The sequence below is a fragment of the Prosopis cineraria genome, unplaced genomic scaffold (assembly GCF_029017545.1).
Source record: "Prosopis cineraria cultivar Desert tree isolate PC_DT_omini unplaced genomic scaffold, ASM2901754v1 PC1036, whole genome shotgun sequence".
In the NCBI taxonomy this organism is placed as follows: domain Eukaryota; kingdom Viridiplantae; phylum Streptophyta; class Magnoliopsida; order Fabales; family Fabaceae; genus Prosopis; species Prosopis cineraria.
Window position 1 is genome coordinate 7,010 of NW_026556361.1, and position 13,557 is coordinate 20,566.

Here is a 13,557-nt window from a genome sequence, read left to right on the forward strand (position 1 = left end):
ACCTAATGTCATTAATTTAAAACCGTTAAATTTTGACTGTACATGCTACGCATCAATCTTTACTAACATATACTAATAAAGAAGCAAAAATATCTATAAAGTTGTCGGTCAGGAATAAAATACCCACGAAGTCATAGACCAAAAGCAAAAATACCCATAATGTTATCAGAGTCAGAGCAAAAGTATCAATTCATCTAATATCTTAAACGTTAACTGTTTAGCTGACATCTAAGCAGAAGTTAACTATTTTTTGTTAATGTAGACAAAAAAATATTCCTATATGAATTTTTGATGATGTTAATCGATTATCATATGAGTACCCATAATGTTACTTTAGTAGGTGCAATAGTGATCAATTCATCCAAATCAATGTCACATGGTTTATTTCCATCGTCACATATTTGCCCCATTTCTTTCTCTCTTTCCACTCATTTTTCTTGTTTGTAAAACCTAAGATTTAGCATAGTGAGATAGGTTGTACAAAATTAAATATCAAGATTGAGTACATCTAGCTTAAGAACATCATCAAGTCTTAAGCAATTGCATTCATGATAGGTTTAGAATTTTTAAATGGTTTTGCCACTATTGTAAAGAAACAAGTGATTTAATTTTATATTTAGTGAAAATGATATTTTCTCACATGATATTCATACAATAACTGATTAACCTATAGAGAATTTTATTTAGGAACATTTTTATCCATATCAGTGAAAAAATGATCAATGCTTAGGTGTCAGCTAAACGGTTAACATTTAAAGGATTAAATAAATTAATACTTTTGTACCAACTCTAGTAATATGATGGGTATTTTTGCTCCTGACCTATGACTTCATGAATATTTTTGCTTCCAATCGATGATTTCATGGGTATTTTTGCCCTTTTATTAGTCCATATCAGTAAAGACTGACACGTAACATGCACAGTCAGCATTTAACGGTCAAAGTTAACGGCGTTAGGTCAAAGTTAACGATCAAGTCACTTTTGCACTTATCCATGTAACATTATGAGTATTTTTGCCTTTTTTTTTCATTTTAGGACACTGTGTGCCTGTGGCTGATCATTTTGTGAGTATTTTTATCACTTTACTCATTTTAATTTGGTATCCTAGCTTATTTCTACTTCTAATAAGTTATTTAGATTAGCAAATCATTTAAACCCTTTCGCACATGGTAATTCGTCAATAAGCTAGCTATAGATAAAACTATGTTCTTGAATGAAAATGATACATCACCATGAACAAAGTTCTCACAAAGTCCCTTATTGTTCATTTCCATCCAAAGATTAATCATTTTAAGTATAAGATTTAGTAACTTCGTTGAAAACGTTTAAATTGAGAAAGAATGAGTGTTAGAAGCATAACCAAACACAACCATAAATTCAAGCCTATCCTTGAGAAATCCACTTGCTCAATGCCAAAAGGTCAACAAATTGGGTGAGTCGATGACAAAAGGAGTCGGTGACCAAAGCCTAAGAAACTAAACCAGCATAGAAAAGCTAAGAAATCTTGAAAAATGAGAGATTGAGGGAAAAAGTAATGAAGACATACCTTGAGGGATCTAATGACTTCCTCAGTTGAGTATCATAAACAAAACATTTCAATAGATATCCAAGGTTCTAGATTGAACGGTTTCTCGTATCTAACTGAAATTTTCTTAATCTTTTGTTTGAGAAATAAGTATAACAAGGAGTTTTATGGAAGATAGGGCAGAGAAAAGGGGGTTAGGATACATAAAATGTGACCATTGACCACGTAAGAAAGTCGAATGCCTCAAGCTTGACATGTTGACGATGTTACTTCTAAGCATTTTTTTATCATTTTCTTTTTATTAATCAGTGTGGGTCCTGTGCATTTTATAAAATTTGAAAATAAATCACATTGTTCATAATTTATAAATATTGTATTTTGACATGGATTTTATACCCTTACCGCCCAACAAACAATTCAAGAATAATGTGCATTATTGTAATAGACAGATACACACTTCTATATATTTTCATTTACATTTATACTTTATTATAAAAAGAGTAAGAGATATATAAATGGGACCATATAATTAATTTTTCTCTATAATGAAATCAATGGGTGCTTGACTTAATAAATGAATTGTTTTGAGGAATAGGAGAGTAAATACTTACTTCTATCATCTTTACACCTTTATTGCACACAAGATGCTATCAATTACAATCAAAATTCAACCTCAATACTTTAGGCCATCATAGAGCTCAAGCAAAATGATGCGAATTAGAATTTGGCTAGATTAGACTTGATGTTACGACTTTACCACTTAACGAAGTCTTATTCGTGATGAATAAAGAAATTTGATTAAGGGTTTTTTTAGATGCCTTGATTATTATGTGAGTACTGCAGTAGAATTTATGGATATTTTAAAAGGCCTTATCTTTTGTTGGAATGGAAACTTTCCTAAAGTCAATGTTACTGAAGCTCTTACCCTCATTTAATGTGACTACAATCAAAACCATCCTCTTTCAAATACTATAAATAGGACCAGAGATTTAGTTACAAAGAATTGGATTGTTATTTTCAATTATGTTTTTAAAGAAGTGAATATAAATATGCACAGATTGGCTTACTTGTTAAGTGCCAAACAAGAATTTAGACACTATCATAATAGATTATACATAATTCTCAAAATAAACGAGGCATATAAATTTAGGATAAAGAATCCTAAGCCTTGGGCTATTTCAACAATTTTGTCCTATCCTGATGAACTAGCTATTGTAATATTTAAGAGAGAATGGTGAATACAATCACTCAATAACTAAGGTAAATCTACCCATACTAATGTATATCAATTAATTTCAAAGTATAAGTGGCATAGCAATTCCATAATCATGTCAAATTTTCCATTTGCAAGTTCATTTTAATAATTATAGAATTGATCACATAATATCATATGATTTTCTCACAAAGTCACAATACAGACAAACAAGTACCCTTAACAACAACATGCATGATCACACCTCCTTTATGTATTTTTCTTGTGTAAAGACTCCCTTATTAATCCACATATTTAACACTCTTAGGTAGTAATGAGATTAACCCTAATGAGTTACCCTACCATTAATCATTCCCATAACACTATTGAATTCAAATGGTATTCTTTCATAAATTGGGATCCCAAATTTTCAAACCGTTCAAAGATTATTTCCAAGGACAACTCAATCCAAATTAGAGATTAAGATAATTACAAAAGCATCAAGAAAATCTAGTTAGTATGAAACAGGGGCAAGCACCGCGATGTCTTACAAAGAAAACAACATAACCATTCCTTTTTTGAAGATGATGAACCACTCCCAAATCCATGTGGAAAACAACTTTAGGATGACATTCCAATAATCTCCCCACTCATAGTATAATGTGATATCTTTTATATGAATTTTAATAGTATTATGAAGACTTAACCAACCTGTTGAACTAGTTGAATTGGGACCAATTCTAAGCTTGGTTATAGCTAAAACGCCTAGCCAATAAATCGATCAAAACTAGCAAATCTAATGGATAAACTAGTTGAACCAATTCTATTATTTTTTAAATTTTTAAAATTTCAATTCATATTTATAAACTACAAATTACAAATATTCATACCTAATAAGTATTAATAAATAAAAAAAGTACAAATATGAAATAAATATATATAGAATGTGTGTGTGTGTATTTTAAAATTATAAATTATCAATCATGAAATAAGTATATATAATTTAGATTAAAACAATGAAATATTGATGGATACTACCTTATTTATTTTATATTATTTTGATTAAAATTTAAAAATTTATTTTTATTATTATATGTAATTATCATTTTATTGAACTGTCAATACATCAGTCAGTTCAATGATTGGTTCGATTTTCTTAATATAAGATTTTAAGATCACCAACTAATTAGACTATTAACATTAATCACCTTGACAAATCTAACATTCCCTTTGAAGTTGATAGCATCCAATTCAAGGCGTTCAACTTGCTAGCATAAGAAGGGGAGTGAAGTGAATTAAACCAATGGATGACAGCGCAAAATAGAAGGATGTGAATGATCTTGGAAGCACAACCGTCACAATGCAAGTCGTTCTTCAAGACTACAGTGGTAGGATGAATTTTTCGTTTCCTAGTCATATCATTCTTCTCCTTTGTTGGACCATCGCTTTCTTTTAGGTGTTCTTCTTGCAATAAAATGAATAAATTGAAATTCTCGAGAGTCATCCTTTGTTTAGATCAACGACAGATGAACCTTGAGTTGAGGATTGCGAAAACCTCTGGAGTTGATGCATCTTCAATCTCTTGTGCTTCTCTTTTCTTTCCTTCTCTCCCTTATGTTTGAGAATTGCGCAGAGGTGAAACCGATTCAAAGTTAGCGAACGAGAATGGGAAAATAGAAGTGGTGTTCGACGACAAAGATCACTCCTTGGGTTAAGAAAGCGGGTCTTGGATACCCGTTCGTTTGTTGGGGTAACCACACTGGGCTAGAAATGAAAATTGAACTATGAGAGGCCCTAGAGCAACCCGCCCTAAATACCATGTAAAAAACATTAACCATAAAATGATAAACCTTCATTAATCAATTCAACAAATGGCAATGAGAATAACAAATTCTTCTAGGATGTTTTGCAAAGAAGACAACACGGCCCTTCCTTGAAGGGTGTTAAAGAAACCTCAAATCTATAGGACGAGACAATGATGGAGTAACATTCTAATCAACTCCCCACCTTTAATATAATGTGATATTCTTTGCATGAATTTTAGGATCATCAACTAACTAAATAATTAACACTAATCACTTTGATTAACACATGTTCCTCTTAATGTTGGACCAAAATGTTGTTCCTTGTTTCTCTCTATCAACGATGGAAAGTGAAAACAATCCAATCCCTTATCAAGTGGTTAGGCTATGCCCAGGCCCATTTATTTTTTATACTATAATGTGATTTATGTTTAGACACATTTTTTAAAAATTAATGGGACAAAATAAAATTTATTTGAATAATTTCATTCAAAAGCTAATTGAAATGCATAATGACAAAAATATATGAGTTTTCTTGTAAACATTTTTTTGACTAATTTAATATTTTTAGGAAAAATTATTGAATTAAATTACAGTTTTTTTAAAAAATCTATATATAATTAAGTATTATTTATGAATATAAAATATTAAATAAATTAATAAATATTAAATTACATAATTTTAAATAAATTGATAGATTATAAAATGTTAAATTCAAGAAAAAAGGAAAATTCATTGAAAAAACAGAATAATAAAAAAATATGATATTAATAGATTAATGATTTTTATACTCCATCGGTCTACAGAAAAAATGAATGACCAGTTGAGATTTAAAGGAAAAAAGTGAGGGCCGCACAAAAAAAAAAGGAAGGAAGAGTTGAAGGGGTTTGGGGTTGAGGGGAAACCCAGGAAGAAAAGAAAAAAGAGTAACATAATTCCATTTAAAGAAATTGAAAAAAAAATATAATTTTATATCTCTATTTTGCTCAAATTTTAAAATATTAAAAAAAATAAAAATGTAAGGATCTAAAATATTAAGAAAGCATAAGAATTTATAATAAAACTTAAATAAAGTGTAAGAATCTAAAGTTATATTTTTTAAAAAATAAATTATTACAAAGAGTGGGTCTTTTTTTTTTTTAGAGTCTCATCTACAGCTTCCAAAAAAAAAAATACTTAGAATCCAATACATTTTAAAATTATTCTATAGGTTTAAGGATCCTTTTGCCAAATATATTTTAGGGTTACCACTAATGAACAAATTCCTTATTAATATGTGAATTTAAAATTATAAATTTATGAATATCTAATTGTAAAAATTTAAACTTACTGTTATGATGAACTTTAATTTTAAATATATAAAATCATAAATTCTGTACTTCGACTTGTGAGTAGATGAACCTTTGCTTGTGGATATTTAAATTTTAAGTTTTAAACTTATTAAATTAGTTTGGATGAAATGTCAACTCTAAACAAGAATTTCATTACTAATAAATAATTACTTATTAATATATAAATTTAAAGTTATGAATTGGTGAACATGTAGTTATAAAAGATTTAAACTTGCTGTCATGGTGAACTTTAATTACGAATTTATGAATTCATAAATTCTAAAGTTCGACTAATGAATAAATGAGCTTATATTTATGAATATTCAAACTTTAAGTTGAGAATTTATTTAGTTGGCCAAGGTGAACATGTAAACTATAAACAAGAATTTCACTATTAATAAACAATTACTTATTAATATGTGAATTTAAAGTTGTGAATTTATGAATATATAATTATAAAAATTTTAATTTACTATCACGATAAACCTTATTTCTGAATATATGAGGTCATAAATTTTGAAGTTTGACTTGTGAATAGATGAATTTTGACTTGTGCATATTTGCATTTTAAATTGAAAATTTATTAGTTAGCCAAGGCAAACATATCAATATTAAATAAGAATTTCACTTTCAATGAACAATTATTTATTTGTATACAAACATAAAGTTATGAATTCATGAATATATAATTGTAATATTTAAATTTGTACATGTTACCTTTTTCTTATTGAAGACAATTGTGTTCTTTCACCTTAAAATATATTTGCAAAAATATCTTTACACTTATAAAATAATTTTAAAATGTATTGAATTCTGTATAAGTCTAATTTTTTTTTCTTATGAGTCGAAGGTGAGACTCTCCTTTTGTTATTTTTTTTTTTTTTTGGGTGTTGATGTGGAGATCCCATGGCCCCTCTCTTGGATCCCAGCACTGTGTTTAGAAAGAAGCTCATCTCCTGAATTTCACATAAAATGAATCTTTTTTTTTTTTAAGAAAACCCTTTTCAAAATTTCTTATCCAAATAAAATATAAAATTTTTAAACGAGTTTTAACACCTCATCTATAAGGCTTGGGTTACTCCATCACCCTTATAATAGGTTTGGATATATATGAATTTTTATTTAAATTTAAATTTAATTTAAATCTATTATTTAGATAATTAAAAATATATAAATTTAAATTTAATTTAAATTTAAATTCAAGTTCTATCACTCAATCTTTTTGTAATTTAAAATTCATTCTAAATTTTTATTACTTCAAATTCTGCCTTAATTTCTTTATAATTTGACTGGCCCATTGCTTCAAAACCAACAGTGCAGTTCGGTCCCGTTAAAAGTCGGCTATCTGAGCAGCTGATTTTGACTAGGACCGAACTGCCAACGTTGTTCGAATTACTTTTAAATTTAAATATAAAATATAAAATATAAAATTTTACTTAAAATCAAAACAAATAATTTTAATATTATAATTTAAAATTTTTTATATTATCAAAATAAATAATTTAAAATTTATAAATTTTAAATATAAAATTTTAATTCAAATCTCCAATTCAAATTTACCCATCCAAATACCACTTTAATGAATTGAAGTCATTGGGTCTTTACTCTCTGGTCCTCTTGCCACTGAAGCTCGGCCTCCTCCTTCGCCGTTAAGCCATCCATTGCCGTCGTTCTCTCCTCCATCATCAAACCATATCTTCTTCAACGCCCCATCGTTGCCGTTCTCTCATCCTCCGATATCAACCCATCATCTATTCATCTCCATTGCTTTTCTCGTGTGTATTCCTCGTCTCTGACCTCTGACCGACTCATACCTTGCTTCTTGTCGTCGCCGGTTGTCTCACGCCAGGTTTCATCGTCTTTTGCCTTTGTTTTGCCATCGCTTTTTTTTTTTTTTGGCTGATTAAGCGATATTTCTATGCAAATGACGTTAGTTTAATATCTAGAGTTCTAGGGATGCCTTGTATTGTCATCACAAGAGATGTTTCTGGTTCAGTGGATGGCTTCTTGTCTTTTGCAAGGATATTTTATTCAGAACTAGTTTCCCTAGTCATTTCATCCTCAGATGAGATCTTAACGGCCGATTTTAAGTGTCATTATATAATTTTATATTTTTATTTATTAAAATAAAATTTATAAAATAATCTAAATAAATTTTTTATTTTTAATATGGTCTAAATTTAATTTAGAGAGTCTAATTCAATATTAAAATTAAAATTTTTATAATTGATATAAATTAATTATTCAGATGTTCTCTACACAATTTAGATAATATAATTGATGTATATCATGCAAAATATATCTGGATAATCAATATATATGAATTATAAAAATTTTAATATTAAATTAGATCCTTTGAATTAAATTTAGATCAAATTAAAAATAAAAAATTTATTAAAATTATTTTATAAATTTTTATTTTAATAAATATAATATAAATTATACTTGAAATTTGAACCATCAGATCTCAAATTGAACCCTAATTTATTCTGCTCCTATATTATGTATGACAGTGCCTAACGATTTGTGGTTTAATTTGCTACTGGATAATTGGGATTTATATGTGTTTTTTTTTATTAAACTGGATTTTCTATTGAGACTTTTTTACCAATATTTTTTAATTGGTTTATAAATTTTTAGTATATTTTATAAGATAGGATTTCATTTCATGATAACATGAGGTAGGATCGTTTTTAGATTTTTTTATGCTAATCACTCCCTCCGTTGAAAAATATAAAGTATTTTTTAAGGAGTTGAATGTTAGAAAATATAAAACATTTTTAATTTTTTGAGGTGCAACTATTGCCTTGTTTTCAAAATTTTTTTTATTGACAATGACTTTATATTTATTAAAGGGTGTTTAATAGAAATAAATATAAAAAGATAGGGTTAGTTTAAAAGTAGGTAACTATTTTATTGAGGGTGAGATTCAATTAAAAACGCTTTATATTTTTTAATGAAAGGAGTAGCAATTAGTAAATTCATGTCTAAAATAATAAATTATTTTTTCTAAATTAAAAAGTTTACTATATTTATTATAAATAATTACATTTATTTAATATATTTAATCATACACATTACAGCTATATAAAAAAACAATCTTACATGTAAATATGTACATAAAATAAATTCAAGTACTTTTTGGTCATTCTATCTTTAAACCGACTTTTAAATTTTAAATTATATCTTACAAATAGATTTCAATTTGTCAGGTGATTTTTTATTAAAAAAAATTTAAAAAAAAAACGCTTGATCTTTAATTTTAATTAATTACCAAAATAAAAAAAAGCTTGATCTTTAATTTTAATTAATTATGATTTTCATATATTTAAAACAGCATCTATAAATAGTAAAGAAATGACCCCGCTGCCGCACTCTCGTGTCTCGCCCTCGCCTTCTCCCCGCCCTCTCGCCTCTCACCCTCCTCTCACAAGAGAAGCGCCACCGTTCAGTGAGCTTGTAGCCGCTGCCGCCCTCCACATCTCCTGCTGTTGCATTACACTGTACACTTTTTCCTATGAATTTTTTTAGCAACCTTGGTTTTTGCTCAACATAACTGTATCAGGAAAATTTGAAGTAGGGACAGATTTAGGGCCGTGAATCAATGGCCTGAAATCTATTTTTAAAGAAAACAAAGAAAGAAAGGCAGCCTTGTTTCTGGTGTTATTTCACACGTTTGAGTTTTTCTAATTTTTTTTGGTCTTTTGAATTTAGCACTAACATATGCTTAACAACTTCTTAACAGGACTTGGGATCTCACTGAGGTTTGATTCTTGGAGGCCCTTTGCTACTCTAGATAGGATTTCCTATATTGACAACTGTGGTTAAAATGGATGATACTTTTATTAACGACAGGCCTGAGGATGTGTCCTGGCTATGTTCCCTTTCAGAGTCTGAGATTGTAAGTTTTTTTGTCACTTGAGTTGACCACACCATTTTTAATCGTATCTTTATTTATCGGTTCTTTAGTTGGAGTTTTGATTTCAGTCCCTTCGTATCACTTCAAAGATCAGTGGTATATCACTAGGTGGCTGTTAAAAGTTTCATGTTTCTTTTCATATTCTTGATGCTATGCAAAGATTCTTATATGCACCTCATAATATATAAAATTGCTAATGTACACCTCATGCTAATAAATCTATCTATAATTTTCCATTGCTTTTATTTCTGTTCCTATTATCTAAAATTTTCTCTGATGGGGCACTTGTTATTTTTGAGTTGACATGGGAATCTTTGTTGCTGTTTGAATCAGTGATGTTTTTATTGTTTCTCTATCTTTTCATTGACAACAAGGATGTGTTTTCATCTGTATCAGTTGTCATAAAATCATTTTGCATATATACACGTCAATGCCTGACATGTCTTTTATGTCTTTGTATGATGACCATGGTTAGCCTTGTTTGACAGATGATCCTTTGGGGAATATTGGACCAACTTAGAGTTTTACTTCCTATGAATAATTTTGACCACTAATTCAATCATTTTAGGGGGAAATATAACAAGAAAATTACTTTTAGTATCATGAATTGGTAATTTTTTAATTTCTGATACATTCTGTTTGCAAGTGAGACCTGAATTTTATGATAAAAGATGTTCTTTCACTGTCACCTGCCACAACTTTTGTATGACTTCACCCACATTTTTTTATTATTTCATTTGAGTCTTTTTATGACATTTGAAATTTTAAATTGTCAGGATATGCTGATAAATTTAAAGTTGTTGATCCTTCACCGTGCTAAGAGGATAGGTCATGTGCAACTAGCTGAGAAATTTGACCTTAAAGTGCTTCGAGCAATTGGTATGCCTTTATTTTTTGTTCCATACAATCTTCAATCTTCTTTTAAATTATTGTAGCCCTTTCTTGATATTGTCAAGTTGATGGATCTATATCCAATTGTCAGTTTATTATTGTCACCTTGCTTATGTCAAGGTGAGGCATGGTACAAGAGGCCCTATTTGAGAAGGCAAAAAATTGTAGATCATGACTTGCTAGCAACATGCTTCAACTTACCCCTTAGTGAATAACTTTGACGATACACACTAAAAAAATTAGCAATAGTCATTCAACTCTCCTTTTTTTTAAGCATATCTACTGTAACATTTGGTTATAGTACTTCTGTCCAAAGATTAACTGCATATGCATATCTCATGACCAAGATGCCTCGTATTTCTCAGCCACTTTATGACTTTATTTGTAAAGTTGAAATTCTAATGGTAATCAAATAGATAACTCAAATAAATAGGTAATTATTTATTAGGGATTGAAAATTGCTGACAGAGGAGCAATCTATGTGGTAAGACATATATGGTGTTTGGACGGAAATTGAAAACTAAGTAGCAAAGTGGATTATTTAGAAACATGTTAAAACAAAAAAATGCCATGACATGTGTCTGTACCAAATTGCTTCAATGATTATTTAAACACATTTATATATGGTGAATAATGCATTTCTGACATCCTATGAAATTTATGCAGCATTCATTTTGATAGAATATCTCAAAGAACAATTGAAAGATTCATCACTTACTCTAGATATGGTGAAGCCTGCTGCTTTTTTGGATGCTTGCAACTTTTTGAGATGTAATCATGAGGGTGTCATGAGTGTTGAAGATTTAAGTAAAAATATTGGCATTGATCCACAACACATTGTGAGAGGGTATGCTTACCTGCTTGAGTCTTGACTAACTTTTTTTGTGTGATGATTTTAACTTTTCCTTGATAGCCTACTCTAGTCCCAACTAGCATTTTTCAGTTAACCTTTAAACTTACTTGGTCAAGAATAAATAAAATTGCTTCAATTTGTACTATTTGGCTATACTAATGTTCCATGGCCAATTTGTTATTGTTATTATATATGAACAGCTGCAATAGGTTTTGCGCTTTTATGTTATTTAATTTAGTACACTGTCTCTAAATTAATTGCAACTTCTTGTTGTCCAAATATATATATATGGGTTCTTGTAGCTAGAACTCTAGTACTTACGAGTGGAGAACAAGTAAGAACCATTTGACACTTGTAAGTTATCCATTGAGATATATTCCACATAAGATGCATGACACTTGTAATAACTAATAACTAATGCACTTCTAACATCCCTTGAACCAAGCAAGATGCACGACACTTTTAAGTTATCCATTGGCGTTAGTTGCTGAAATTTCAAGTTTGCTAAGAACTTAGTCTCTAGATTCCTTAAAGTATCAATAATTATTTCATGTCTGTAATTTGACTAGTTTTTTTATCAATCAGTATCTTTTCCTCTTTGTTCATTTGTTGCTTCTTTCAGTTCCCCTCCTTCCACCCTATGTGTGGTTTTAAGTGTTTGTGATCAAGCTTTCAATAAAAGCTTGAAAATATGCCGTTCTCCTTATAGCATGGCATTATATGATTGATTCTCTCAAAAAGGTCCGCCACATGTTACTTTTATTGAAAAACTTGATAGCAGAGTCAAGTAAGAAGCCTTGTCTCCTTTCTCCCCTTTCTCCTTTTGTATGCTGTTGGGATCCAACCTTAATATTCTGTGGGCATTGAATGTAGATATACCGACTGTTACTGGTATAAATTGCGGGGAAATGCTTGCACCTGTGAACACCAATAGTTCTTGTTCGTCAGCTCTCTTATCATTTGCTCTTATTGCATATGGATATTGATATTCATGCACTTGCATATGGATATTGATATTCATGCACTAATTTGTTTGCACAGGCCACAGGAAGAAGCGGGTTTTGCACAAGAAGAAATGGGTTCAAATCTAAAAAAACGAAAAAGGAAGAGCTTTTTTGTCCGACACAAAAGGCAGAAGTTGAAAGCAGGGAACAATTAGATTTAATTGTTGAAAGGGCTGAAATTTATAGCTGATTGACGACTCACTCTGCCTTCTGGTGACTGGAACCTTAGATTTTGAATAACCTTAGCAACCTGGCAGTATTAGATCTATAGGTTTCCCCCGGCCGGGGATGTGATGAGGGCTTGTATTGTAGAGAACTAGTTGGAGAATCTGTTCATTAAATTTAAAAATTTGCTGAAAGTGTTGATTAGAGGCATTTATTTCAAAAGGTTTTTGTATTTAATTTAGCTCCATTGAAGTGATGAGTATGTTCATCAAAATTGAAATTAAATTTGTATATGTACTGTAATTTGTTTATGGATCTTTTATATCACAGGGCATTCTTCAATGCAAGCAGGCTAAGTGTTACTGTTTCGTGGAGAGTTGAGGTTGATCTATTGTGTAGTATACTTGGAGCATGTTTGGTTCAATACGATTGCACATGGTAATGAGTATTGCATTACCATTAAAAGAATTGTTTCGTTGGCTTTAGGTGGCTTCATGATAATTATTAGTACACATCATTACTAAAAACTTAGCCCTCCTGGAATGAATTTTTATTGCATTTTATTACCATCTTTCAAAATTGCCCTCTTTTTTTCTATCCCTCCCCGTATTTCCATCTGAATCACTTCTTCCCTCATCATCATCGTCCGCCTCCCCCTTGTCTTTGCCATTAGCCATTCCTATCATCTCCACCACCATTGTCTGCCTACCCCTTCATCTTTGCTGTCAGCCGTTCCTATCATCTCTATCACCATCATCGCCACCTCTCTTCTACCCCCACCATCAGCCTCTTCCTTCTTCATCTCCCCTACCATCACTACCTCTTCTCTCTCCATTTGTCCTCTCTCTTCATTGACCTCTTCATCTCTCTTCCTC

The 13,557-nt window shown here is 30.1% G+C and overlaps 1 protein-coding gene across 1 annotated transcript; it reads left to right on the top strand.

Moving 5' to 3' along the window:
- Nucleotides 1-9,214: 9,214 nt before the first annotated feature.
- Nucleotides 9,215-13,056, top strand: LOC129299110 (uncharacterized). The gene is made up of 5 exons (XM_054937552.1): nt 9,215-9,353; nt 9,596-9,751; nt 10,546-10,648; nt 11,327-11,507; nt 12,555-13,056. The coding sequence occupies exons 2-5, from the start codon at nt 9,680-9,682 to the stop codon at nt 12,670-12,672; spliced, it is 474 nt and encodes a 157-aa protein (XP_054793527.1). The 5' UTR covers nt 9,215-9,353; nt 9,596-9,679; the 3' UTR covers nt 12,673-13,056.
- The last annotated feature ends 501 nt before the right edge of the window (nt 13,057-13,557 follow it).